The 25,343-nt window shown below is 41.1% G+C and overlaps 2 protein-coding genes, 1 long non-coding RNA gene, 4 other non-coding genes and 1 pseudogene across 10 annotated transcripts in view; 2 read left to right on the top strand and 6 right to left on the bottom strand.

Moving 5' to 3' along the window:
• The window catches only part of RFC4 (replication factor C subunit 4), a 14,573-nt gene extending 8,352 nt beyond the window's left edge, over window positions 1–6,221 (top strand). For both annotated transcript variants that reach the window (XM_023623485.2, XM_001498067.6), the window contains exons 5-11: window positions 477–596; window positions 2,813–2,956; window positions 3,146–3,266; window positions 3,947–4,072; window positions 5,692–5,772; window positions 5,846–5,962; window positions 6,047–6,221. In XM_023623485.2, the coding sequence (XP_023479253.2) occupies window positions 477–596; window positions 2,813–2,956; window positions 3,146–3,266; window positions 3,947–4,072; window positions 5,692–5,772; window positions 5,846–5,962; window positions 6,047–6,142 (805 nt within the window). In that variant the 3' untranslated portion in view covers window positions 6,143–6,221. The remainder of the gene's footprint in view (window positions 1–476; window positions 597–2,812; window positions 2,957–3,145; window positions 3,267–3,946; window positions 4,073–5,691; window positions 5,773–5,845; window positions 5,963–6,046) is intronic.
• Window positions 6,216–13,088, bottom strand: EIF4A2 (eukaryotic translation initiation factor 4A2). Of its 3 annotated transcripts, none has more exons than XR_288783.4 (12): window positions 12,399–12,509; window positions 11,543–11,588; window positions 11,327–11,459; window positions 10,909–11,048; window positions 9,958–10,126; window positions 9,715–9,824; window positions 9,347–9,490; window positions 8,900–9,037; window positions 8,563–8,652; window positions 8,265–8,344; window positions 7,714–7,824; window positions 6,216–6,999 (listed from the first exon to the last, which is right to left on the bottom strand). XR_288783.4 is itself a non-coding variant. In XM_001498046.6 (11 exons), the coding sequence occupies exons 1-11, from the start codon at window positions 12,425–12,427 to the stop codon at window positions 6,855–6,857; spliced, it is 1,224 nt and encodes a 407-aa protein (XP_001498096.2). In that variant the 5' UTR covers window positions 12,428–13,088; the 3' UTR covers window positions 6,216–6,854. The 3 variants fall into 3 exon arrangements, 1 of the variants encoding a protein (XP_001498096.2); XR_288784.4 differs by having other exon boundaries at window positions 7,718–7,824; XM_001498046.6 differs by lacking the exon at window positions 7,714–7,824 and having other exon boundaries at window positions 12,399–13,088.
• On the bottom strand, window positions 8,397–8,536 carry LOC111769135 (small nucleolar RNA SNORA4). Its single transcript, XR_002801931.2, has one exon. It is a non-coding gene; the product is annotated as a small nucleolar RNA SNORA4 (small nucleolar RNA).
• Window positions 8,715–8,846, bottom strand: LOC111769133 (small nucleolar RNA SNORA63). Its single transcript, XR_002801929.1, has one exon. It is a non-coding gene; the product is annotated as a small nucleolar RNA SNORA63 (small nucleolar RNA).
• Window positions 9,213–9,305, bottom strand: MIR1248 (microRNA mir-1248). Its single transcript, NR_032967.1, has one exon. It is a non-coding gene; the product is annotated as a microRNA mir-1248 (primary transcript).
• On the bottom strand, window positions 11,150–11,216 carry LOC111769146 (small nucleolar RNA SNORD2). The gene has a single exon (XR_002801942.1). It is a non-coding gene; the product is annotated as a small nucleolar RNA SNORD2 (small nucleolar RNA).
• LOC138919154 (uncharacterized) lies at window positions 11,893–25,343 on the top strand. Its single transcript, XR_011429114.1, has 4 exons — window positions 11,893–13,743; window positions 14,077–14,201; window positions 19,451–19,512; window positions 24,477–25,343. It is a non-coding gene; the product is annotated as an uncharacterized lncRNA (long non-coding RNA).
• LOC100146484 (G protein pathway suppressor 2 pseudogene) lies at window positions 19,523–23,547 on the bottom strand (annotated as a pseudogene).

Genomic DNA, 25,343 nt, shown 5'->3' with positions numbered 1-25,343 from the left:
ATAGCAAGCTACCCTATGGAAATAATTCAAAATATCTATATTACAGCATTATTTAAAATTGTAACATATTTAAAGCTATCTAAATGTCTAACAGTAGAAGAATGTTAAATGAATTAGGTAAATGATGGTACAATCATAGAACAGACTGTCATATAGCTATTAAGATGGTATTTACAGTGGTTCTGATGACATGACAAGATGATTATGATACAATCCTAAGTGGAGAATTGATTTAAAATTTTATACACTATGTGATATCACCTACCTGTTTTTTAAAAATGTATGGAAAAAAGTCAAAGTGTTAACTGCATGTCTCTGCAAAAGAGAAAATACAAAAGTGATTGTGTGTCTTCTATCCATATTGTTTACTGGGTGGATTTTAAACTACTGCAAAATGTGCAAATGTTAAAATATGGTTTAAACCTGGGGTCCTTACATGCTTCATGATGTTTCATATTTATTTCATTTTGACATAGGCCTGAACTTTTTCGATTAAGAGTTCTTGAGTTAAATGCATCTGATGAACGTGGAATACAAGTAGTTAGAGAGAAAGTGAAGAATTTTGCTCAATTAACTGTGTCAGGAAGTCGTTCAGAGTAAGTAAGCTTACCTTCCCTTCTCCATAGCATGTCATTATATTTGTTTAAAATACCTGTTTCTGCCAAATTTCCAACTCCTTTTTCATGTTAGATCATATTTTTATCTAAATTATTTAAACCCAGAAATGACCTTTCCATTATAATAACTAATTATAAGACATTTAGCTTTCAAGATCTTTTAACTGATACTTTGTCTAAGGAGTATTTATTAATCAGATTTGGTGGTACACTCATAATAAAGATCCTGATTTTTGCTGTTGTGTTATAAAAAAAGAAGTTCTGTCAGATATCTTAAGTTTCAGTGTCTATTTCATAATTAGGGTGACCATATAAGTTCTTGTCCAAACTGGGACACTTTTAGAGTGAAAGAGGAGGTATGATTAATAATTAAAATAGGACTGCGCTGAGTTAAACAGGGATGTTTAGTCAACTACTTATACTCCTTAGATGGCAAAGTTCTAAGATTAAGTTTTTAAATTAGGTACCTGGCATATATTTAAATTTATATCTCAGCATACTTAAGAATTTGTAGAAAGTGAATGACTAATTTTTGATATTCACCATGGATTTACGACGCATATAAATCATATGTCTGATAAGGAACTTAGATCAAGAATGTATAATGGCTGGCCCCACAGCAGAGTGGTTAAGTTCACGTGCTCTGCTTCAGCGGCCCAGGGTTTCGTCCGTTCGGATCCTGGGTGCAGACATGGCACTGCTCATTAGGCCATTTTGAGGCAGCGTCCCACATAGCACAACTGGAACGACCCACAACTAAAATATACAACTATGTACTTGGGAGATTTGGGGAGAAAAAGCAGGGGGGAAGAAAAAGAATATATAAAAATCTCTTACAACTCAATAAAAACACAACACAATTTAAAAATGAGCAAAGGATCTGAATAGACATTTCTCCAAAGAAGATACACAAATGGCCAATAAGCACGTGAAAACATGCTCATCAGCATCATTAGCCATTAGAGAAATGCAAATCAAAACTGTGATGCCGTAACACTTCACACTCACTAGGATGCTCTAATCAAAAAGACAGAAAATAGGGGCCAGTCCTATGGCCTGGTGGTTAAGTTCAGTGTGCACCACTTTGGCTGCCTGGATTCATGGGTTTGGATCCCAGGTGTGGACCTCTACCACTTGTCAGCCATACTGTGGCAGCAACCCACATACATAATAGAGGAGGATTGGCACAAATGTTAGCTCAGAACTAATCTTCCTCAAGCAAAAAAAAAAAAAAAAAAACGAGGAAGAGGAGCTGTCCCCGTGGCCGAGTGGTTAAGTTTGTACACTCTGCTTCGGCGGCCCACGGATTCACTGATTTGGATCCTGTGCGCAGACATGGCACCGCTCATCAGGCTGTGCTGAGGCGGCATCCCACATGCCACAACCAGAAGGACCTGCAACTAGAATATACAGCTATGTGCTGGGGGGCTTTGGGGAGAAGAAAGGAAAAAAAAAAAGATTGGCAATAGATGTTAGCTCAGGTGGCAATCTTTTTAAAAGAAAAAAGAAGATTGGCAGCAGATGTTAGCTCAGGGTGAATCATACTCAGCAAAAAAGAAAAGTATATACAGAAAATAACAAGTATTGGCAAGGGTGTGGAGAAATTGGTACCCTTGTACATTGCTGGTTGGAATGTAAAATGGTGCAGCCACTTTGAAAACAGTTTGGCAGTTCCTCTTAAAAGTTAAACATCAAGTTACCGTATGACCCAGTAATTCCATTCCTAGGTATATAGCCACAAGAAATGAAAACATATGTCTATTCAAAACATGTACACATGTTCATAGCAGCATTATCCATAATAGTCAAAACATGGAAACAACCCAAATATCCATCAACTAATAAATGGACAAATTAAATGTAGTATATTTATTTGCCATATTATTTGGCAATAAAAAGGAATGAAGTAGTGCCCTACCACAACATGGATGAACCTTGAAAATATGCTAAGTGAAAGAAGCCAGTCACAAAAGACAACATATTATATATTCCATTTATATGAAATGTCCAGAATAGGCAAGTTGTCGAGACAGAAAGTGGAGATTGCTGATAGCCTATGGCTAGGAGACTTGGGGGAGAAGAGGAGTGACTCCCTAATGGGCACAGGGTTTCTTTTTGGGGTGATGAGAATGTTCTAAAGTTAGATCGTAGTGTTGATATGTGAATTATAACTCCTATGTGTTTCCTTGAATCAGTGGGAAGCCATGTCCTCCTTTCAAGATTGTAATTCTGGATGAAGCAGATTCTATGACCTCAGCTGCTCAGGCAGCTTTAAGACGCACCATGGAGAAAGAGTCTAAAACCACCCGATTCTGTCTCATCTGTAACTATATCAGTCGGTATGTATGTTGCCCTGAAGATAGATGCTAGGCAGCCTTTTTTTGATAACACCAATTAGAGTTATCAAAATTAAATATTTCAAGGTTACATTAATTTCTCCTCGATCAAATCTTAATTTATTCTTGATAAAAATGAGTTCTTTGGGGAAATTCTTTAGATACTCACTTGTTTTTTCCAATGTTTTACAGAATAATTGAACCTCTGACCTCTAGGTGTTCTAAATTCCGCTTCAAACCTCTGTCAGATAAAATTCAACAGCAGCGGTTACTAGACATTGCTGGTAAAGAACATGTCAAAATTAGCAATGAGGTAATTGATTATTACAGTATTTTAATTACTGATTCCTTTAATGAATGCATATGAGGTGGCCGTGAAAGTCAAATGTGTGTTGCTTCATTTTCTGTTGCCAATTCTTCAGGCAAACTTAAGCTAAATAAGCAACAGTTGGAATGTCTAGGAATTACAGGTTCAGCCTCTGTTACTATTATCTATCAATATTTCAGAGACCCACCCAAAACTGGGGCAGATTTCATACATAAAATGCACAATCTGCAACAACAAATCTCTGCAGAGCGACAAGGTTGTAGTCTCCTAGCTAATGCTGCACTTCAGGAACTAATTTGGTGTGATGAAATCCTGGTACAGTGATAGAATATATAGGCCTCTTATTCATTTTAATAGAATTTAACCATAATTTGAATTTTCTTTGCTTTATGTAATCAAGAAAATAGGATGAGAAGTATGGAACGTCCCTTGTCTCTGCAAATTTCTTTGAGGCAAGAGATTTCTTTGCTGTCCTTCCATTGGACTAATGCTATCCATGAATTCTGCCACTGTAGGACTGATAATACTCCCTCAAAAATGGAAATAAATTTTATGTTTTTCCTCACTAACTTCAGATTAAAACATAATGTTTTTCACTTTCTTTTATTAAAGTCAAAAAGCCTTAACTGGCCACCATAGGTAAAAAACCAATTTTTTCTTTCTAGGGAATAGCTTATCTTGTTAAAGTGTCAGAAGGAGACTTGAGAAAAGCCATTACATTTCTTCAAAGTGCTACTCGATTAACAGGTGGAAAGGAGGTCACAGAGAAGGTGATCACAGACATTGCTGGGGTAAGAGCACTGGATATTCTGAAATTCTTTTAGTTGGCTTTTAGAAAAGTTTCATCCAACAAATATATATGGAATGCTTATTATATGCTGTCTTGGTCCATTCAGGCTGCTATAACAAAATACCATAGGTTAAGTGGCTTAAAAACAATGGAAATTTATTTCATAGTTTTGGAGGCTGGGAAGTCCAAGATCAAGGTGCCTGCAGGTGAAGTGTCTGATAAGGACCCATTTCCTAGTTCATAGGCTCCTAGTTTATAGGCTCCTCATTCATAGATGGCCTTCATCTTACTGCAGTCTCCTGTGGCAGAAGGGAGCTCTCTGGGGCCTTCATAAGGGCACTAATCCCATTCATGAGGACTCCACCCTTATGACCTAATCACCTCTCAAAGACCCCACCTCCAAACACCATCCCATTAGAGGTTTTGTTTTTTTTTTTTGAGGAAGACTAGCCCTGAGTTAACATCTGCTACCAATCCTCTTCTTTTTGCTGAGGAAGACTGGCCCTGAGCTAACATCTGTGCCCATCTTCCTCCGTTTTTTTTTTTAATATGTGGGACGCCTATCACAGCATGGCCTGTCAAGTGGTGCCATGTCCGCACCCGGGATCCAAACCTGCGAACCCCGGGCTGCCAAAGTGGAACATGCACACTTAAGCGCTGCGCCACAGGGCTGGCCCCATGTTAGAGAATTGTAACATGGATTTGGGGGCACATTTATTCTGTGTATGTGCCAAGTACTGTGCTACAAACAGTGTAATAAGGGAATAACCTAGAAGTATCAGAATGCTTCAGGGATGTGGCAGTCAAAATAGATTTAACAGATCCAGAGTCATGTAAAAACAAGGGGCATATCCAATTTATGGAAATCATTTACTTAAAAAACCAGAGTGTTACACCTCTGTTAGGATACTCCCATGTGGGGGCTCACCTCAGAATCACTACTTTCAGAACTTAGTTCCTGTGCTATTTTTCATACCACAATGAACCTGGTAGCATTAGTCTCTTTTAACTTTCTGGGTCTTATGGGCTTTTAAAGTCAATTCTGTTAGTGGCATCTTTAACTCGGAGAAAGGGCACATCCCCTTAAAATCTTTCAAACTGGCTGATTTTAACCACTGCTCTGAGTTGTTACAGCCAGTGGGGAGAACTTCAGCTACTCATCCACTGACCAGAGCAGCTGTTCTTGTTCCAGCATGGGCCCGAACTTGAGACTTGTTTAGGAGGAAATGAATTTTGTATGCTTCTCAAAGAGCCATTAAAGGATCTTAAAGCAAAATGTGGCCTGGTTGCATAGTTGGCACTGGACTGACATAAGATTGGCATAGTCAAAGGAAGAGGTTCTGGTTATCCGGAGAGCTTATTTCAAAGTCCAACGGCCTTCTAGAGTTCAGAACATGAGCATAAGGCTTAAAGCTGGCCCTTTTTCAGCTTTCTTCCTTTGCCTTCCCAACTTAGTATGGATTCAGAGTGACAGCTTTGTCCTATGCTGCAGGACACGTGTCAGTGTCTCTTTTTATACACAACAGATTACCCAAGCATGGAACAAAAGGAAGTAGGTGTAGGCTTGGCAGAGGAAATGTCCAAACCATCTTTACCTGGAAACTATCTTAAACTTTTTAGGTCATACCAGCTGAGACAATTGATGGATTACTTGCTGCATGTCAGAGTGGCTCTTTTGACAAACTTGAAGCTGCAGTAAAGGTAAATCGTTTACTGGCTTTCAGGGGAGGGATACTTACACAATCATACCAAACCTCTGATTTTTCTGTTATAGAACTTAATAGATGAGGGTCATGCAGCAACTCAGCTTGTAAATCAACTTCATGACGTGATTGTAGAAAATGATAACCTTTCTGATAAGCAGAAGTCCATTATTACAGAAAAACTGGCTGTAAGTAGGCACTTTGACACATTGCAGCAAAATATTTTAACTATACCTGGAAGGGATATTTAATTTACTCATCTTTTTTTGTAGGAAGTAGACAAATGCTTAGCAGACGGTGCTGACGAACATCTGCAGTTGATGAGCCTCTGTGCTACTGTGATGCAGCAGTTAACTCAGAATTGTTAAAACCATATTTAGTATGCCATTTTATTGAATTTTTGTAAATATAACATGATGAAAATAAAATGACCAAAGCACCTTTAAAGTGAATATACAATTTATTTAACATTCAAACTTCATTAAGACATGTGCAATATGGCAATTTTACTGGGGGTTTAACCCTACCTAGCATATGATTGCTTGCTGGGGCTTAGCAACAGGGTCCAGTTCACACTTAGCACTAATTAAATACTTTATTGAATAAATACAATACCAAACAAAATGCATTCAAATGCTTTCTAAAAAAATCAATTTTAAAGGCCTTTCTAGTCAGGCTAATGACAAACACAATAAAGGCAGATATGCTAGTTTAACATAATTGGCTGATTTTATACAGCACTTATATCTTTTAGTCCACAAGTATATTATTAAATGATAGAGAACATCTAATACAACCATTTCTACAGAACTAGGAAATAAATTTCTAAGAAAGAAAGATTTTACAGACCCCATCTTTAATACCCAACCCCAACAGTCTAACTCTAAAGAGGATAAAGCCAATGACTTTCCTCACAAGAGCTCACGACTAAAGTCGCTTTGCTATCAAAATCTGTATTTCTGATCCGTTATGAGCATTGAGACAAGATTCAAATATTCCCAAAGAAAGAAGCACAATGCACGTTGTGATCGCCTATTCAGCAACAGCGAGCACTGCATTCAAACTATCTCATCCCAGGAATTAAATAAGGTCAGCCACATTCATTGGCATTTCCTCCACTGTAGTATTGTAGAAAGTCTCAATGTCACGAAGAATCCTCTTGTCTTCTTCAGTAACAAAGTTTATAGCCACACCTTTCCTCCCAAATCGACCCCCTCTGCCAATTCTGTGTAAGAAAAAGAAATCAGCAATTAGAAGATGCTGCTACCTACATATTGCATGAACTACTGAACATGATGATCCACTTGTTAACCATCAGCTGCTGTTTAACTTATCAAGGTTATAGTTCGTGCTTCTAATTGGAGCACTAGCTGCTAATCAATATCTAGAGAAAAAAATCTTCCTTTGCAGTTAGTGCCAAAAGGATTCAAGGCTTGTCTGGCTGCAAAATGAGATTTTATCAGGTGTCTTGAGCATTATTATCTTTAAAGCAGATGACAGTATTGTGTTTGGGGTAGTGAAATTAAAGCCCATACCAAAGTGGGCCAGCCAAGAGCAGATGTCAGCCTGGGACAGATGTAAATACCAGGGATAAAACAAAAAGAACAGTTATGCAATCCATTTCGACGCACTTCTGGAACAGTAAACTGTAAACACAAATGCTGCAAGGTTAACTACTGTCTAAAACTTACAACTTTTTCCAGTGGGAAAACAAGTATTTGGTATGGTAACCCAAACTTATCACTGCTTTTTTGCTCAGTTTCACACGTTATATAACTCAAGTTACTCAAAAACGTGTTTACCTCCAAAACAGCTTTCTACCTGCCTGATGGAAACCAGACAAAACGAACCACCTAATACGCTAATATGCTAAAATGCCTTGGCTGGAGCAACTTTAAATATCAAATAATCATGACAAAAGAAAAACAAATATAAATACCGACTCGCTCTTTATTCAAACAGTGTGCTGTTTCGCTTATGATTCCACGTCCTAAATTACGTCAACGCCGTTTCTGAGCGCCATCTCGTCATCAACTGCTGCTATCGACTCCTGTATTTTTTAAAAAGTCTTTTTTTACATCATATAACAAAGTACAATTCAATTTATTTAGGGATAAAGCCACTATAGCTAAACCAGGGACTGCTCAAATTGCTACCAGACAACACCAAGAAAATCCCAACTATAGAGGAATCACCAAGGAAGCACATGGACACAAGAGCATCACTAAAAATAAAGCTCAAAAATAAGCTAAGACCAACAGATCTACAACAACCTGATTTGTATGTATTAAGTCCACAATTTGGGCATCATTTATGACTGTTTTCCCACTGTGTATGACTAATCTTCCCAAATACAATTTATTATGTCTTTTTACTGAATCAATTCCCTGATTTGAGGTCACCTTTCAGACACATCAGTCAGTAGGAAAAAAACAATACGTGAAATGCATTTTACCAATGCAGTTAACTGTCAAAATGCCGTCTACTCACCTGTGAATGTAATTTTCACGATTGGTAGGTAGGTCGTAGTTTATAACCAATGATACTTGTTGCACATCAATCCCACGAGCCTGAAATACAATGGCATGTTGTTCAAATCCTAATTAAACTATACAGCCATGTAATGTAGGCCACAAAATAGTAGTGAACTACATTAAGTGGTATAGCCCACTGTGGAGCATGGCCTTTTTTTACTCTCCCAAAAACCCTAACTTGGTAAAGGTTATTAAAAAACCTTCCCACAAAAAAAACACTTTTGGTATATTAAAAAGAGCAGTGAAAGACTTACCAACAAGTCAGTAGTGATCAGAACACGGCTTGACCCTGATCGGAATTCCCTCATGATAACATCTCTTTCCTTCTGGTCCATGTCTCCATGCTGCAAATTAAAAAACCTTAATTCAAGAATCACCAGTCAAATTCATATTTAACTTTATCAACATGTATGAGACCAAGCGTCCCTGGCTGCTACAAGAGTATAGCAGACAGGTATAGTTAAGAAACAACTTTATTTTGAGCAGGGGGAACGACAACACAGCACTTAACAGCTATATTGTAGTCTAAATCCTGCTTTAATGGAAACATAGACATTGTAAATACCATTACTAGGCTAGAACACCTCTTACCAGAGCAGAAACTGTGAAGTCCCTGGCATGCATTTTCTCAGTGAGCCAGTCCACCTTGCGTCTTGTGTTGAGAAATATAACAGCCTGCGTAATCGTCAGTGTCTCATACAAGTCACAAAGTGTATCCAACTTCCATTCCTAGAGTTATTTCCAAAAGAGAAAGTTATTAAAACAATTTACTTTCCAATTTAAATTCATTACAAATTCATCTGTTGGGTCAGCCTAAGGACATATTGCACCAAATCTTGAGACAAAGGACACTGGACATTAAGAAAGAGGTCCACCCCAGTCTTTACAATCTAGTGCAGTCACTTTTCTTCTTGTGTGTACTCTGCTAGCATTATTACAAAAACCAAGAAGTGATCCTAGTTTCTGCAATTTTAGCACAGTGCTTATACAAGAAGGATAAAATCTGGCTAACATTTTAATGTTTAACAAACAAATTACCTCTCTTTCAACATTAATATAAAACTGTTTGATTCCTTCAAGGGTCAATTCTTCCTTTTTCACCAGAATTCTAATTGGATCTCTCATGAACTTTTTGGTCACTTCCAACACATCAGTTGGCATTGTGGCAGAAAGCAACACAACCTGAAAAAGACGATGATTATGTTGTCACACAAGTAGTTAACACAATACTCAATTTTTCAATATGGAAAAAATGTTTGAGACTAAGCGTCTTACTATGAAATTATGCCAGACAGTTATGCATCCATTGCTCCAAGGAGAAACGACAATACAACACTTCAGTTGTTTTGTAACAGTACCCTCATTAATTAAACCTAACCTCCAGCTATGAGTGAAGTAAAGCTCACCTGAATACTGGTATTTAATTTCTGGAAAATCTCATAAATTTGATCCTTAAACCCTCGGCTCAACATTTCATCAGCTTCATCCAAAACAAACATTTTGATCCATTTTGGAGCTGTTAAAAACAAAGTCATACTATCATCTTTAGATTCTCAGGGATACTATTTAACTTTTTAGTAGCAGAAACAAATTACACTATTATATAATTGTATATAATTGTCCAAATTATACTAGACAGCAATACTTACAAAGATATCTTCTATTTAGCATATCAAACACTCTCCCTGGTGTACCAACAACAATGTGTGGTGCTTCAGCCTGCAGTTTTTGCATTTCATTTCGAACATTGGTTCCACCGATGCAGGCATGACAAGTTGCTCCCATATAGTCTCCAAGTGCCAGAATTACCTTTTGGATCTAAAAGCCAAAAGCCTTAATTATTATCCAGCAGAATTACAGGCTCTGTGACTAAACTTCCAAAGCATAATGGCAAATATCTGGTCTGCAAATAGCTTTTATGCATGCACAGGACTTTACTTCCAAGCTTAAAGTGCAGACTCATCCAACTGCCTCAAGATAAAATCCCCTTTAAGTGTCTTTCTTTTCTTGTGCCCTGTCAAACTCGGGATCCTGTTGCCCCAGATACCAGCTGGGTTAAATGACTAAAAACATTTCCTACATTATTTTTCACTGTGTGGGAAAATGTAAACAGCCAACAAGCTCTGCCTTTACAGCTAAGACAAGCTGTTGATACTTCAATTTTTCCCACAGGGTACTATGACTTACATAACCTTGATCTTAAATAAAGCCTAATTTTATTACCAAGATTTACTTCAAAGCCAATATAGCAGTGAGCTTTGAAAACATAGCATGCAACAGATGCATCACAAACTACTGAGACAGTCAAATGAGAACACGTCACTGCAGTTTTCATGTTGCACAACTGCATTCGAACTCAAAAACGGGAACGGATCTCATCCACCCTGAACAGAAAGCCTTGGTTTCTCAGCCTTACACAACCCTGAAAACCATACCTGCACACCCAATTCCGGTTTAACTTTCAACACTCCCTGCATGCATGGGTAGTTAAGAGGGCTCTGACAGGACCAATTTACACTAAGCTTTAAATTCTTTCACAGTTGTGAAACCTGAAACCTATGCAACACGCAAGCAGTTTTTTTGAACTACACTATCAATACCTGTTGAGCCAGTTCTCTGGTGGGGGCCAATACTAGTGCTTGGGTCTCCTTGAACTCAATCTCCAACTGTTGCAGGATGGAAATAGCAAATGTGGCTGTCTTGCCAGTACCTGACTGAGCTTGAGCAATCACATCATACCCTAAAAAAAGTAGGATACATATTTACCGATCCCCCATCAAACCGTCACTTCTAGTTCACACCATGTATTCCATTTGGAACATCAATTATGCCCAAATAATCAAGTGATCAGCAATGAGTATTCTTCATTTCAGGTCAGTCCCGAAAGATGATTGCCATCATTTCACTTTAAGGAATACAAACAGGTGCTAGTCCCCCAGAAGTTATTTCCCCTTTTATGGTCCAGGTCTATGTAGAACATTGAGTTCATTTTTCAAAAGTGTCAACGAGTCCTTTTACCTTTGATGCAAGGAATAATAGCTCGCTGCTGAATAGCTGAAGGCTTCTCAAAACCATAAGCATAGATGCCCCGAAGAAGAGACTCCTTTAAATTCATATCATCAAAGTTATCAACAATCTCATTCCAGTTGCTCTGTAAATTTAAAAAAGAGGAGAACTGAATGGGATGAACCAAACCACCTTTCCAGAATTTCAAAATCCACCCACAGCTCTTACCTCGATGACACCATCGGGGTCCATTCCCTCTGGGCCGCCATGTTCTCTACCGACAAGAATACCGCAGTTAGAGCACATCCCTGTCCCCTGCCCCCTTCAGCGCACATTACGGAGTCAGCGCTTTCAGAACCTCTCCCCACGTTGCCCTCCCGCGCACGTGTGCACTTCCTAGAAGAACTAAGGAAGCCGGTGGCACAGGACGCACTGCGCCTGCCCGGAGCTTGAGACCCGCGGACGGCCAGAAAGGCCCCGCCACGCCGGCCCTTCCCCCCAGGCCCGAGCGCCCGGCTCTCCCATCTTGGCGGCGGCCCGTCTCGCGAGAGCTCCACGCGCTGAGCTCCGCCCCCTACACTGCGCAAGTCGGGGTGATTGACGCGGGCCGAGGCCTGGCGAGGGCTATGCCAACGGTCCGCCGGCGCCGCCGCGGGCCGGCCCCATCCGCCTTCTACCGCGGCGAGCGGGCGCCGCCGTCGCCCTCCCCCACCAGCCCTGGACTCCAGGTCGCGCTGCTGGCCGCCAGGAAGGCCTCGGCCCCGACTACACTGTACCGGGTGCGGGCTGCGCCACGGCTCTAACTAAATGTGCTCCGCTCGGGCGGGGAAGCCGCCGAGACTTCAAAGCGTCTTCGGGGAAAAAAAAGACAGCCTTTAGCCACTCCGTTTCCGTAGCCTCGTTTTGTCTCCCCGCAACCCGGGGCCTTACCCATCGTGGAAGCTTCTCGAAGGACACAGGGGTACTGTACCCCAAGAAAACGCCTATGAACCCATAGTTCCCTGCCTCCAACTCACCTACTACTATCTCCTCTCCTGCCGTACGACGTTCGCCACAAAACGCTACCACCGAAAAAGACCCATACCTGTTATAATCCGCAGAGCCACCAGACATGATCCGGAGAACCACTCAGCGCCCGACTGAAAAGACAGCAGGACCTCGCCGCCCGTTTTTTATAGGCTCGCGGCCGGAACCCGTTTTCTGCGGAGGAATTTTCTTGTCGCTCTTCGGTCAGCCACAAAATTATGATCCTGAGCTCCTTCCCTCAGAAAATAGCCTACCCCAATCGGCAGGAAAATCCAGATTTGGTTATTTCTCGACATTACAGGGTCGCCGGAAATCCCAAGACCCTGCGGGAAGTTTGGGACTCTTTGCTTTGCGGCGGAAGAATATTGCAGCAGACAGCAGCCCATCACTCGTTCCCCGCCCGCCGTGCTCCTACGGGGTTTCCGCGTCCCCGACGCAGCGGCGGCCCGGGGGAGCCGAGCAGGACCTGGTGGCGGAAGCCTGGGGCGCGCTGGGCGGCCGGGCTGCTCCGCGGACTAGTGGGGCCGAGCTCGCCGTTCGCGCCGGCCCCGGCGTCGTAGGGGCAGGCTCGTCCACGTTCTGCTCTGGAGGGGAATCGGGTTATTCTGCTTGTTCCCACCGCTATTTAACTTGATGATAAAGAGCCGCCTGGCCTTAAGCCCGAGCGTTTACCATCCATTAAGATGTTGAAAGTGTCAAACTCCTGCTCGGGGAAAATGTCGGCTACCCAGCACATCCCAGAAAATCTGGTTTACCGTATATTGTGCAGGGCGAGAGAAAATGTGTAGTGTCGTCTGCAAATGTCCCTGGAGCAGCCAACTCTATTCTCGTGTTGCCTCTGGTCTTGTCTCGCTGTCTTTTTTTAAAAAACTAATAATTTTAACAGGTGTGAGGAATGCCTGATAAAATCAGTATAAACTTTTGCAAATGTGATAATACTAAGGAGGAGTAATTTTCCCTGTAACGCAAGATTTTAAATGATGCTTCTGGCAGATACAGCTCCTTGCCGCTTTGGGACTAGACGGGTTTTGGTTCTGGTCTATTTTGGTCATTTTTTTTCAAAGGACTTTGTTTTAGTTACCTATACATAATGAATGTTGATTTACTGAAGTTGAGAACAATACAACCCTTGCTGCTTAAAAAAAACTGCATGACTCTTTAAGCCCCAGATGTTTTCAACTGTAGCCCTAACCCAGGCCTGTTGATAAAAACAAAACACAATATATTTAGTCATCCAACTTTAAAATACAATACTACCCACGCTGCAACATGCTATCACGAGCACTCAGAAGAACATCTAATTCAGAAGATCAACCTAAGGTCTGATAACTGGAAAAACTGGCTCTTAAATTTCTATGTTTGTCTAGTATATTTGATACAGTATTTGGTTATAAATACCACTTGTATGTCTTTTCAAAATTTCATTTATTTATTTGAAAATTATTATCATGCCAGGGACTGTGACAAAAACTAATACCAAGAGACAGAGTGGACGTGGCCCTCAGTGATGTTGCTCCTCACGCCCCTGTAATGTTCAAATCCAGATTTGAGGGAATGCCAGACATTTTTGAGAATGGCAGTCAGAGATCTTTCTTGTCTCATCCAAAAACCTACTAGAACTCTCCTGGGATCATAAGAAACTGAAGAAAATACTAAATCAGAAAAGTGACCAACCATTTAGTCTCCCTTGAGTCCTTAAGGTGAAATCAATCAACAATTAACACCTAATTGTTGAGTGTTTTCTTTAGGTTTAGCACTGCGAATTATGCTACGCCCTGAGGAGGAGTTCCAGAGTCTCTTAAAAGGAAATAATCAAGGGCTAAACTCTGGTTTATGTCACAATTGCTGAAGGGGTTTCAAGGTAAGACAGCTTCATAGCCTAAAATCCAGTCAAAATCCAGACCCACATTGCCTGCAACCCCACAATGTATTTCTAGTAAATGCTGTGCTTACCACATTTGCATATACTTACTAAATACCATTAATAACTAATAAATGAGTCAAAGATCCAAAACGTGCACATTAACAAAGTTTTGCATATCAACACAGAGCACACTCTTATGGTTAAGATAAACTTTTCTACTTACCTGAGATCTAAAATTAGACAACCTAGGGCCAGCCCAGTGGCACAGCGATTAGGTGTGCACCCAGCAGCCCGGAGTTCACCGGGTCAGATCCGAGCTGCAGATATGGCACCATTTAACAACCCATGCTGTGGTAGGCGTCCCACATATAAAGTAGAGGAAGATGGGTGTGGATGTTAGCTCAGGGCCAGTCTTCCTCAGCAGAAAGCCGAGGATTGGCGGTAGATGTTAGCTGAGGGCTAACCTTCCTCAAAAAAAAATAAAATAAAATTAGGCAGCCATCTCAAAGTCAACTACAAATCGTTCTTTGCTGACCTGGAGCAGATGAGGCCTAAAATTTATACTGCAAATGATGCTAAAAATCAAATTCTTTCCCTATGTCAGCCACCTAGTTTAGTTTTGCTCTTCAATAGGCCCAGCTGACAATTTTACAGCCATCTAGCAATTGTAAACCAGTGTTCACCAGAGGAAACAAAGACTTAGTACAAATTTGTCAGTTGGACATGGAAAAATAACAAAACCTTGAGTACGCTTTATGCTGGTAGTGACATCTTCCTCTAGAAAGTACCATATATTCTCTACATTCAGGTGATATTGTGTGAATCTTCGGGTTCTTACATTATTTTAAGTCCATCAGTTGATATTAAGTGATAGCTACCCATTTAAAGCAGTGTCTTGATAAACTACTGATAGGTAAAAGTTTGTTAAGGTATGTGTTTTGGATCTTTAACTCATTTATTGCTTACTAATGTCATTTATTACTAAACCACGGTATAATACATGGTGTTCTTTCATCTATAGTTTAAATGTTTAAAAAGAATTCCTTCGAGCTGGGTGGAGACAGCCAGACAGCTGTGCTACTCGCTTCTTTATTATTCAGTTGCTGGAGGAAGTTAGAGGCTAGATTCTGCTTGAACATAAGCAGTGTTCCCCGAGGCAATTTGGAAGGTGGCACTCACAGCCACGTTTTTCACAGTGACTTTTATCACCGTTTGTATGAAGATAAGTAAAGACGTTAATAGAGTTGAAGAAGATGGAGAAAATTGAGGAGGACCTCAATTTTAAACTCTGTTGTGTAACCAAGATATGGAGGTTTTTCTAGCTCTACCCTTGTGAAGAGTAAAATGAAAGTACATTATTGTGCTTCAAGTCAGTCCATCTAAAACTGTGGTATGCATAAAAATCAATGGGAAGACCTACTTGAAATGCAGATGCCTGTGGACTCTGCCCTCCCATCCAGATTCAGTAGATCTGTTCTGAGGCGGGGCAAGCTTTGTATTTTGCAAAATTCTAAACCTGAAGAAAAGTTGCAAGAATAAAGCAATGAACACCAAATGTTTGTCACACTTACCAATTGTTCACAGTTTACTCCATTTGTTCTCTCTCATATTTATCACTTTTTCTGAACTTTCTGAAAGTCACAGACGTATTAGTGACCGCTTCTAATCAGCACTACGTCCTAAAAACAAAGATATTCTTCTTTCATAAAACCGCAAAAATATCGCTATACCCCTCAAATTTGCTAATGATACAATAATATCTACAAATCTATGCTCAACATTTCTCAAATGGCCCAGTAATGTTTTTTAGCCTTTTAAAAAAAGAATCTAATATCCAAGCAAAGATCACACATTATAATTAGTGATCCTGAATCTTTAGTTTCTTTTAAGCTAGAAAGTACCCTCCCCCGCTTTGGAGAAGATATTTTCTCATCAGAAATTCTATTACATATATACGTGTGTGTAGGTAATGTGTGTGTTGCGTGCTTGTGTGTCTTGTGACCTTGTTAATCTGGTTTGGGCTGGTTTTTTTGTCTTTTATTACATTGACATTTTTGAAGTTTCCAGACCAGTTTGGTTTTGTCTCTGAATTTGTTGATTGTTCTCTCATTAGTGATTTAGTTTCAACGTTTGGCAAGAATGTTACTTATAGATGCGGAAGCATCCTCCATCCCTCACATCAGGAGGCAGTGAAGTTAGATTTCCTATTACCCCCAGGTGATTTTGATTCACGTTAGTCTACAGACAACACTTTTAAAAAACCTTCTTTTAAAACCTTTTGAAATTTTGTGCTTTATTTGAAGTCATGAAACTTTGTTAGAGTTCTGTGTTATCAGCTCTAATCCTTTATTTGAATGCTAAAACCATCAACAACAAACAAATAGCTATTAAGGTCTGTAGCATGGTGCTGAGTCCTTACAGACATCAAGAAAATGCAAAAGGGCCTCCTTCTCAATTTGGATCCAACAGAGAAAATAAGATAATCACGTGAAAACAACTTGGAACAATTCTCAATCAGGTAATCGAAGATTAGAAAATTTGGCAATACTCAGTGGGAAAACACATACTCTTCTGTTGGTGGGAGTTTAAATTAGTTTAACATTTTTGAGGATATTTTGGCAATATGAAGAATTAGAATGCATGTATCCTTTGAGCTAACAATTTCAGTTAGGAGTTTTATCCTATGCATATAATAACACAAGAACCCAGGACTCTGTGTCCTGTCTTGTCCCCCGACCCTGCCCTGACAATGAACAAGGACATTCAATCCTTTCTCATTATTTTAAGAGCAAAAAAGCTAAAAAAACAACCTAAATATCTATCAGAGGGAGATTGGTTGCTAAATTGTATGCCAAGCATATTACTTAGCCATTAAAAACATTGAGGTCCACTTTCGCTTCTGGGAAGGCAGAATAGACCCACTTTTCCCTATTTCTTCTGCTAGGTACTATGAAAACCCTGGCCATTATATGTAAAACAAACAAAAAAGACTGAGAGGTGGAGAAAAGAAGGTGGACTGGCTAGTCACCTCGATATGGACATAGTGGTGAGTTCTCTGGGTTTTCCTCTTGCCTCATATATCCCAGGTTGGAACTGAAGTTAGCAACCCAGAAAAGCTAATGAGCACAGACTAAAAAAAAGCTCCAACAAAAGTCTACTCTCTCTATCCAGAGGCCCAAGAGAGGGGCATCCTAGGAAGACAGAAGAGCTTTAGAAAATAGTCACTCTATTCCCGCCAAACACCATAGAAAAAACTGTGGTCCTACCTACACCCATGCCAGCAAAGGCCTAGCAGGAAGCCTGTAAGTCCACCCATGGAAGGCTGTAATGAGGTGCCCTGACATCCCTACCACGGCCACGGTGTCAGAGAAGACCACAGGGGAGTCTGGACGTCCATTCCCATGGGGCAGCAACAAGGACACTCTTTCCCCTCCCACTGGGGTGGTGTCAGAGGAGGCCTAGTGGCAAATTAGGACATGAGGACTTTCACCATCACACAGTAGCAGGGAGGCCACCCATTGCTTTGCCAGTGGAGATCATACTGGGAGCTGGAACTCCCACCCCCACCCAGCAGTAACAAGAGCACCCCCCTCAAGGGTCCACCAAGGCCAGCAGGGAACCTGGACTTCAGCCTCCTCCTGGCAGTACAGTGGCAGTGCCAGAGCAGTGCCTGAGAAAGGCAGCTGAAACAAAAGATTTAAATAAGATCTACTGAGCATGTGAAAAGATGTTCAACTTCATGAATCAGAGAAGTGCAAACAAAAACCACAATAAGATACCACTTCATACCCATTAGGATGGTTTATCATCAAAAAAGAAAACTCCATGGAAAATAACAAGTGTGGGCAAGGTTGTGGAGAAATTGAAACCCTTGCACATACTGCTGGGGATGTAAAATGGTGCAGCCGTTGTGAAAAACAGTATGGCAATTCTTCAAAAAATGAAACATAGAATTACCATATGATCTGCAAATTCCACTTCTGGGTTGTCTCAGTCCATTTGGGCTGCTACGACAAAATATTACAAACTGGGAGCTTATAAACAACAGAAATTTATTTCTCACAGTTCTGCAAGCTGGAAGTCCCTGATCAGAGCGCCAGCATGGTCCGGTTCTGGTGAAGGGTTGCAGACTGCTGACTTCTCACTGTGTCCTCAGATGGTGGAAGGGGCTGGGGAGCTCTCTGGAGTCCCTCTTATAAGGTCATTAATCTCATTCATGAGGGCTCCATCCTTATGACCTAATCACATCCCAATGGCACCACCTCGTAATACCATCACTCTGGGCATCAGGGTTTCAATATATGAATTTTGGGGGGACACAAACATTCAGACCACAGCGTGGATATGGACCCAAAAGAATTGAAAGCAGGGACTCAAACAGATATTTGTCCACCAACGTTCATAGCTGCATTATTCACGATAGCCAAAAGGTGAAAACAAATGTGGTATATAAATGTCATCAACAGATGAGTGAATAAACAATTGTGGTATATGCATACAACAGAATATTATTTAGCCTTAAAATGGAAGGAAATCTGATGCGTGCTACAACATGGATGAACCTTAAAGATGTGTTAAGTGAAATGAGCCAAACTGTACAATTCCACAAATGTGAAGTACCTAAAATAGTCAAATTCATAGAGACAAGGTTGAATAGGGGTTACCAGGAGCTGGGGGGTGGAGGGGAATGGGGCATTATTGTTTAATGGGTACAGAGTTTTAGTGTGGGATGATGAACAAGTTTTGGAGATGAATGGTGGTGGTGATAGCTACGCAACGTTGTGAACGGACTGAATGCCATCAAACTGTACACTTAAAAATGGTTAAAATGGTAAATATTATGTTATGCATATTTTACCACAACAAAAAATTAAGAACTTTTCTAGTCATTTAAATTAATCTATTAGAACTACCTAACACATGGTCATTAGTTTACTGATCAAAAAAAACAATATGCTGAGGGAAAAAAAGGATCTAGAGTCACATAATACAAGTGTCCACGTTTCAGTAGAAGATCGCTTGTTATACCAAGAGTCACGAAGATCTCAAACTGAATGAAAAAGACAACAGATGCCAACCCTGAGGTAACAGCTATTAGAATTATCTGATCAAGATTTCAAAGCGGTCGTGATAAGAATGCTTCAGTGACCAATTATGAACACACTTGAGACAAATGAAAAAATAGAAAAATTGATAAATTGGACTTCCTCACAATTAAAAACTTTTACTTTTTTTTTTTCCTCCAGTGGCACATGGATTTTCTTGGCCTAAAACTGGGATACACGGAGGAGGAATCCTTACCCATGATGTGTGTGAGGGGTGAAGTTGTAGATATAATCTGATGGTTGTATCTGTACAGGGATCTGGGGGCGGGGAGGAGTCCAGGGGCTGGGTACAGAGTCTGGGGATGCATGGGGCATAGGAAGGATGATCAGAGATGGTTAGCGTGTTCCATCTGCTTTTGCAAGGACAGGGCACCACCAGGCTGCAGGAACCCTGTCTGGGTGGGCTGAAAGTGGCTGTGCATGACATAAGGCTGTGGCTATGACTAAGACAGGAAATGCTGAGCATGTGCTCCGGGGGCGCTGTGTGGGCCCTTAGTGAGGTGGGGACTGAGCAGTCCCATAAGTACCACCTGAGCTGCCTTAGAATTGCCCATACTCTCAGGTCCCTGTAAAACCAGCTGCTGAGTCTGTGTGGTTCTGGGTGGTAAGCACTTGGGGGTCCAAACATCTGTTTGGCTTTGTTGGCTGCCATGAGAGGGCCAGGTCGATTGAGTCCTCCAGGTCTCCAACAGGCCAAGGAGGTGAGTTCCCATGTGGCAGTCAGGCTCTGCCGGTACACAGCTGATGTCAGAGTGATCATGCCACTCTGCAACTTTTGCCTCCATTTTTCTTCCTCATGGAAAAATTCCTTTCTCTTGAGCTGTAGGAAAAGCTGGTGCTTCTCTTCCTGTCAGGCCAAAAGTTTCTCTGGCAACTTTAGAATTTGTTCCTTGTTTCCTCTGGTGACATTCTCACTTCCAGCTCCTTTTTCTTCATTTTCTCCTGCTCTTCCTTCATCTTCTGTCTCATCATCTTGTCCACCTCTTCTGCCTCGTGCCACTTGTGCTCCCACTCCATCATGATGTGCTGGTGCAGAGTCTTGGCCATGGCGTTGGAAAGCTTGGGGTGCTTCAGGATGCAGGTGTGGTGCTGGGTGCCCAGCTCTCTCACTGACTGCCAGACCTGGGATGGGGCCTTCGCGGAGGCAGGTATTCAGGGAGGACAGAGCCTGGCCCAGGCAGAAGCCCAACCTGCCAGCTACTGGCCCCCAGGGCACCACCGACAGCCCTGCCAGCAACCAAGCCTCCACTTCTTGCAAGGGAAAGCCTTTGCTCTCTGAAATACTCTATTAAAAGGATGAAAAGAGAAGCTATGGAGAGGGAGAAAATACTTGCAAACCACATATCTGACAAAGCACTAGTGTCTAGAATATATTAAAACTCAAAAACTCAATAGAAAAAAACAATCCTATTAGAACATAAGCAAAAGACATGAAGAGACATTTCACCAAAGAGGGTATATAGATGGCAAATAAGCATGTGAAAAGATGTTTAACATCGTTAACCATTTGAGAAATGTTAAAAAACCCAAAATGAAGTATTACTGTATACTTATTAGAATGGCTAAAATAAAAAATAGTGACAACATCAAATTCTGGCAAGGATGCGGAGCAACTATATCCCTCATACATTGCTAGTGGGCACGTAAAATGGTACAGCCACACTGGAAAACAGTTTGGCAGTTTCTTACAAAACTAACTGCACAGTTACCATATGATGCAGCAATTTCACTCCTGGGCATTTATCTGAGAGAAATGAAGACTTATGTTCTCACAAAGACTTGTACGTGAATGTTCATAGCAACTTTATTTACAATAGTCAAAAGCTGGAAACAATCAGATGGCTTTCAAAGGGTGAACGGTTAAGCTGTACTACGTCAATACCATGGACTACTACTCAGTGATGAAAAGAAAGGATCTGTTTATTGATACACACACAACCAGCATGAATCTCTAGACTTTTATGCTGAGTGAAAAAAGCCAATCTCAAAAGGTTACAAACTGTATGATTCCATTTATATAACAAAAAGGCAAAATTATAAAAATGGAGAACAGGTTAGTGGTTGCCAGGGGTTAAGGAGTGGGTGCAGGCAGGGGAGAAGTGGATGTGGCTATAAAAAGGCAACAAGGGAGATTCTCATTGTGATGGAAGTGTTCTTATCTTGACTGTATCCCTGTCAATATCCTGGTGGTGATATAGTATTGTAGTTTTCCAAGCTGTTACTTACCATTGGGGGATTCTGGGGGGAGAGTACATGCACTATTTCTTACAACTGCATGTGAATCTACAATTATGCCAAAATACAAATTAAAAGTTTCGTTAAAAAATAATGAGGGGCTGGCCCAGTGGCCGAGTGGTTAAGTTCGTGCCCTCCGCTTCAGTGGCCCAGCGTTTCGCTGGTTTGGATCCTGGGCGCCGACACGGCACTACTGATCAGGCCACGCTGAGGCAGCATCCCAGATGCCACAACTAGAAGGACCCACAACTAAAATATACAACTATATACTGGGAGGATTCGGGGAGAAAAAGCAGGAAAAAAAAAAAAGAAGATTGGCAACAGTTGTTAGCTCAGGTGCCAATCTTTAAAAAAAAAAAATAATGAGAATAATTGCTAAATGTAACATGGTGTTCTGGGTTGGATCCCGGTACAATAAAATGACAGTGGAAAACAGCAACAATGAAGTCACTAGATCTATGCATACCAATAGGGAAAGATGTTCAAGATATATTGTAAATGGAAAAAAGCTCATTGGAGAACATTATATTTACTTATTTATTTATTTATTTATTTTGAGGAAGATTAGGCCTGAGATAACTGCTGTCAATCCTCATCTTTTTGCTGAGGAAAACTGGCCCTGAGCTCACATCCATACCCATCTTCCTCTACTTTATGCGTGGGATGCCTGCCACAGCATGGCAGGCCAAGCGGTGCCGTGTCCACACCTGGGATCCGAACTGGCGAACCCTGGGCCTCCGAGAAGCGGAACATGTGAACTTAACCACTGTGCCACCAGGCCGGCCCCGAAGAACATTATATTTAGTAAGATCCTATCTGTGTTGAAAATGGGTAGATATATGCATAAGTTCTATGCAGAGAACCATGTTGCCTTAGTTTTTTGGGCTGCCATAACAAAGTGCCATAGACTGGACGGCTTAAACAACAGGAATTTATTTCTCACAGTTCTGGAGACTAGAAATGCGAGACCAAGGTGCCAGCAGGGTCTGTGTCTGGTGACAGCTCTCTCCTTCAGTGGCGGGCAGCCGCCTTCCTGCTGTGTCCTCACCTGGCGTTCCCTCAGTGTGTTCGGGTGGAGAATGAGAGAGAGAGAGGAGGCCAGCTCTCTGGTGTCTTTTCTATAGTTACTTCAACCAAACGTTTCTAGAGGGAAGCTGATTTCCTCCAGAGGGAGTGCCTAAGTGAGAGAGAAGAAAACTTTTATTTTACTTGACATACTATTGTTCGGTTTATACCTTTTTGTACCACGAGCATATATCACATCCACAACTTTAAAAATAATAATTGCAATATGATACAGAGTGAACTGTGTTCCTCCAAAAGTCGTATGTGGAAGCCCCAGCACCCAGTGCAACTGTATTTAGAGATGGGACCTTTAAAGAGGTATTTAAGGTCAAACGAAGTCATAAGTGTGGGGTTCTAATCCGATAGAGGGCATCCTCAGAAGAGGAAGAGACACTGGGGTCGGCCAGCACAGAGGCAAGGCCACGTGAGGACACAGCGAGGAGGCACCTGTCTGCAAGCCAAGGAGAGAGGCCTCTGGAGAAACCAAACCTGTAGACGCCTTGATCTTGGACTCGCAGCCTCCAGAACTGTGAGAAAATGAATGCCTATTGTTCAAGCCACCCAGTGTGTGCTATTCTGGCGTGGCAGCTCTGGCAGACTAACGGATGGTCATTCTTCACGTTCAAACAAATCTAACTATGTCTTGCTTGATGCAAAAGATATGTTAGGGCATGATTATTTTTTGATTATAAGAGCATTTCCTTACCAAATGGCTAAGAGGTTTATTTTTAAATAATTTATTATTATATGATTTAATTTATAAAAGTTATGCCACTTTCTCCATCCCTTTCATGTCTTAAAATTTACTTATCCTCTATGGATCAGCTCAAAAGCCTCCTCTTCTACTATACGCTTCCTAATTACCCTAAATATGAAGTGCTTTCTTTCTTTGGACTCCCAAGGCCTTTCCGTTGTACCTCTCTTATGATATTCTTCATGTTCTGGCTTATAGTTTAATCTATGTCTCACCTCTTCTAAATTGTAAGCATCTTTTTTTTTTTTTTGAGGAAGATTGGCCCTGAGCTAACATCTGTGCCCAACTTCCTCCATTTTATATGTGGGACACCTGCCACAGCATGGCTTGATGAGCAGTGTGTAGGTCCATGCCCAGGATCCAGACTGGCAAACCCTGGGCCGCCAAAGCAGAGTGCGCGAATCGTAAGCATCTTGAGAGGAGGAATTATGTTTTATTCATCTTTGTATCTCCCACAACATGAAGCCCAATGCTTTGATGTTTGTGTTAGTTTCTATTGCTGCTGTAAATAATTACTACAAATTAACGGCTTAAAACAGCACAAATTTATTATCTTACAGTTCTGGAAGTCAGAAATCTGAAATAAGTCTTACAGGGCTAAAATCAAGGGGTCAGCCGAGCTGCGTTCTTTCTGGAGGCCCTAGGAGAGAATCTCTTCCTTGTCTTTTCCAGCTTCTAGAGGCTGCACACATTCCTTGGCTCCTGGCCACATCACTCTGCTTCCATTATGGTCACATTTCCTTCTCTAACTCTGACCCTCCTCCTTCCCTCTTATAAGGACTTGTGGTTACACTGGGTGCACCTGGATAATCCAGAATAATCTCCCACCTCAAGATCGTTAACTTAATCATATCTGCAAAATCCCTTTTGCCACATACAATAAAATATTCACAGGTGTGGGGGAATTAGGATGAGGCCATTTTTGGGGGGACATTATTCTGCCTGCCACAACGGCCAATCAGCTGTGTTAAACAGTGAATAAAATAAGAACTGAGGGGGAGACAGTAAAGAAATTATTAGAATAGAATAGAGTTGATCCAGAAAAGCTTTGAAGAAGTTATGAATTTTGATCAAAAAACGGCACAATGATTTTTTTGTTTCTTTTACTTTTAGGTGAGACAAACTAATGAGGAGATGTTTTCATTGCCAGCAGCAATTCTTTACACATATAGGAAGCGCTCGGATATTTTTGAATGAATAAATGACTAACTAGAAGAATGAATGATAGGACTACAAGGATGAAGGAATAGTGTCTAGTTCCTACAGCATTGTAATGTGGATATTCTGTTTTAATTCCTTTTAGAGAGTTCACTTGCTATTCAGATTCAAAAAGGACACATACTGATGTTCCCTCCACCCTGGGTGACCGCTTTTATCGCCTGGACTCGTGGGCCTTCATTCGCTTACTGAAATGTTGTTGATCTACAAAAGGTGCTTTGAACAAGGAGCAAACTGCCTGGGCTGTAAAACCAATGGCAGCTCCACTTGCAATTTTTTATCTTACTTTTTTAATGCACAAACAATAAATTTCAAAAATAAAATTTCTCCTGACCCTACCACATTAAGGAACGAAGCTCATTGTGGAGAAACATTTCCTCCTGTCGCTGCCCCATTGGCTGCTTCGCTGTTTTTCCTTCTGCTGATGTGACTTGCGAATTTTGTGTGGCGACTTTGCCTGTACTTGAAGCTGGGCTCGGAGCATGGGCTGGGCGGCGGGGGTCCTTGGATCCGGTCCTTGCATCGGAAGCTGGGGTACAGTAGACATAGAAGTAAAGTAGCAGTTTATAGCCCTTATTTCCTCAGTGTAAATCCAGCTATTCCTCAGTTCTTCAGACTTCATAATTTTTGCCATACTTGAGTACCATCTGAGTTATTTACCTAATTTTTTAAAGTTGATTTGCATTTTCTTCGCTTGAGTAAAATCACAGGTTTAATTTGTTGTATTTTTCTAATACTGATTAAAATAATTACATAACTATT

This window comes from Equus caballus, chromosome 19 (assembly GCF_041296265.1).
Source record: "Equus caballus isolate H_3958 breed thoroughbred chromosome 19, TB-T2T, whole genome shotgun sequence".
In the NCBI taxonomy this organism is placed as follows: domain Eukaryota; kingdom Metazoa; phylum Chordata; class Mammalia; order Perissodactyla; family Equidae; genus Equus; species Equus caballus.
Note: the sequence above shows the minus strand (reverse complement) of the source record. Positions and strands in the feature narration are given on the sequence as shown.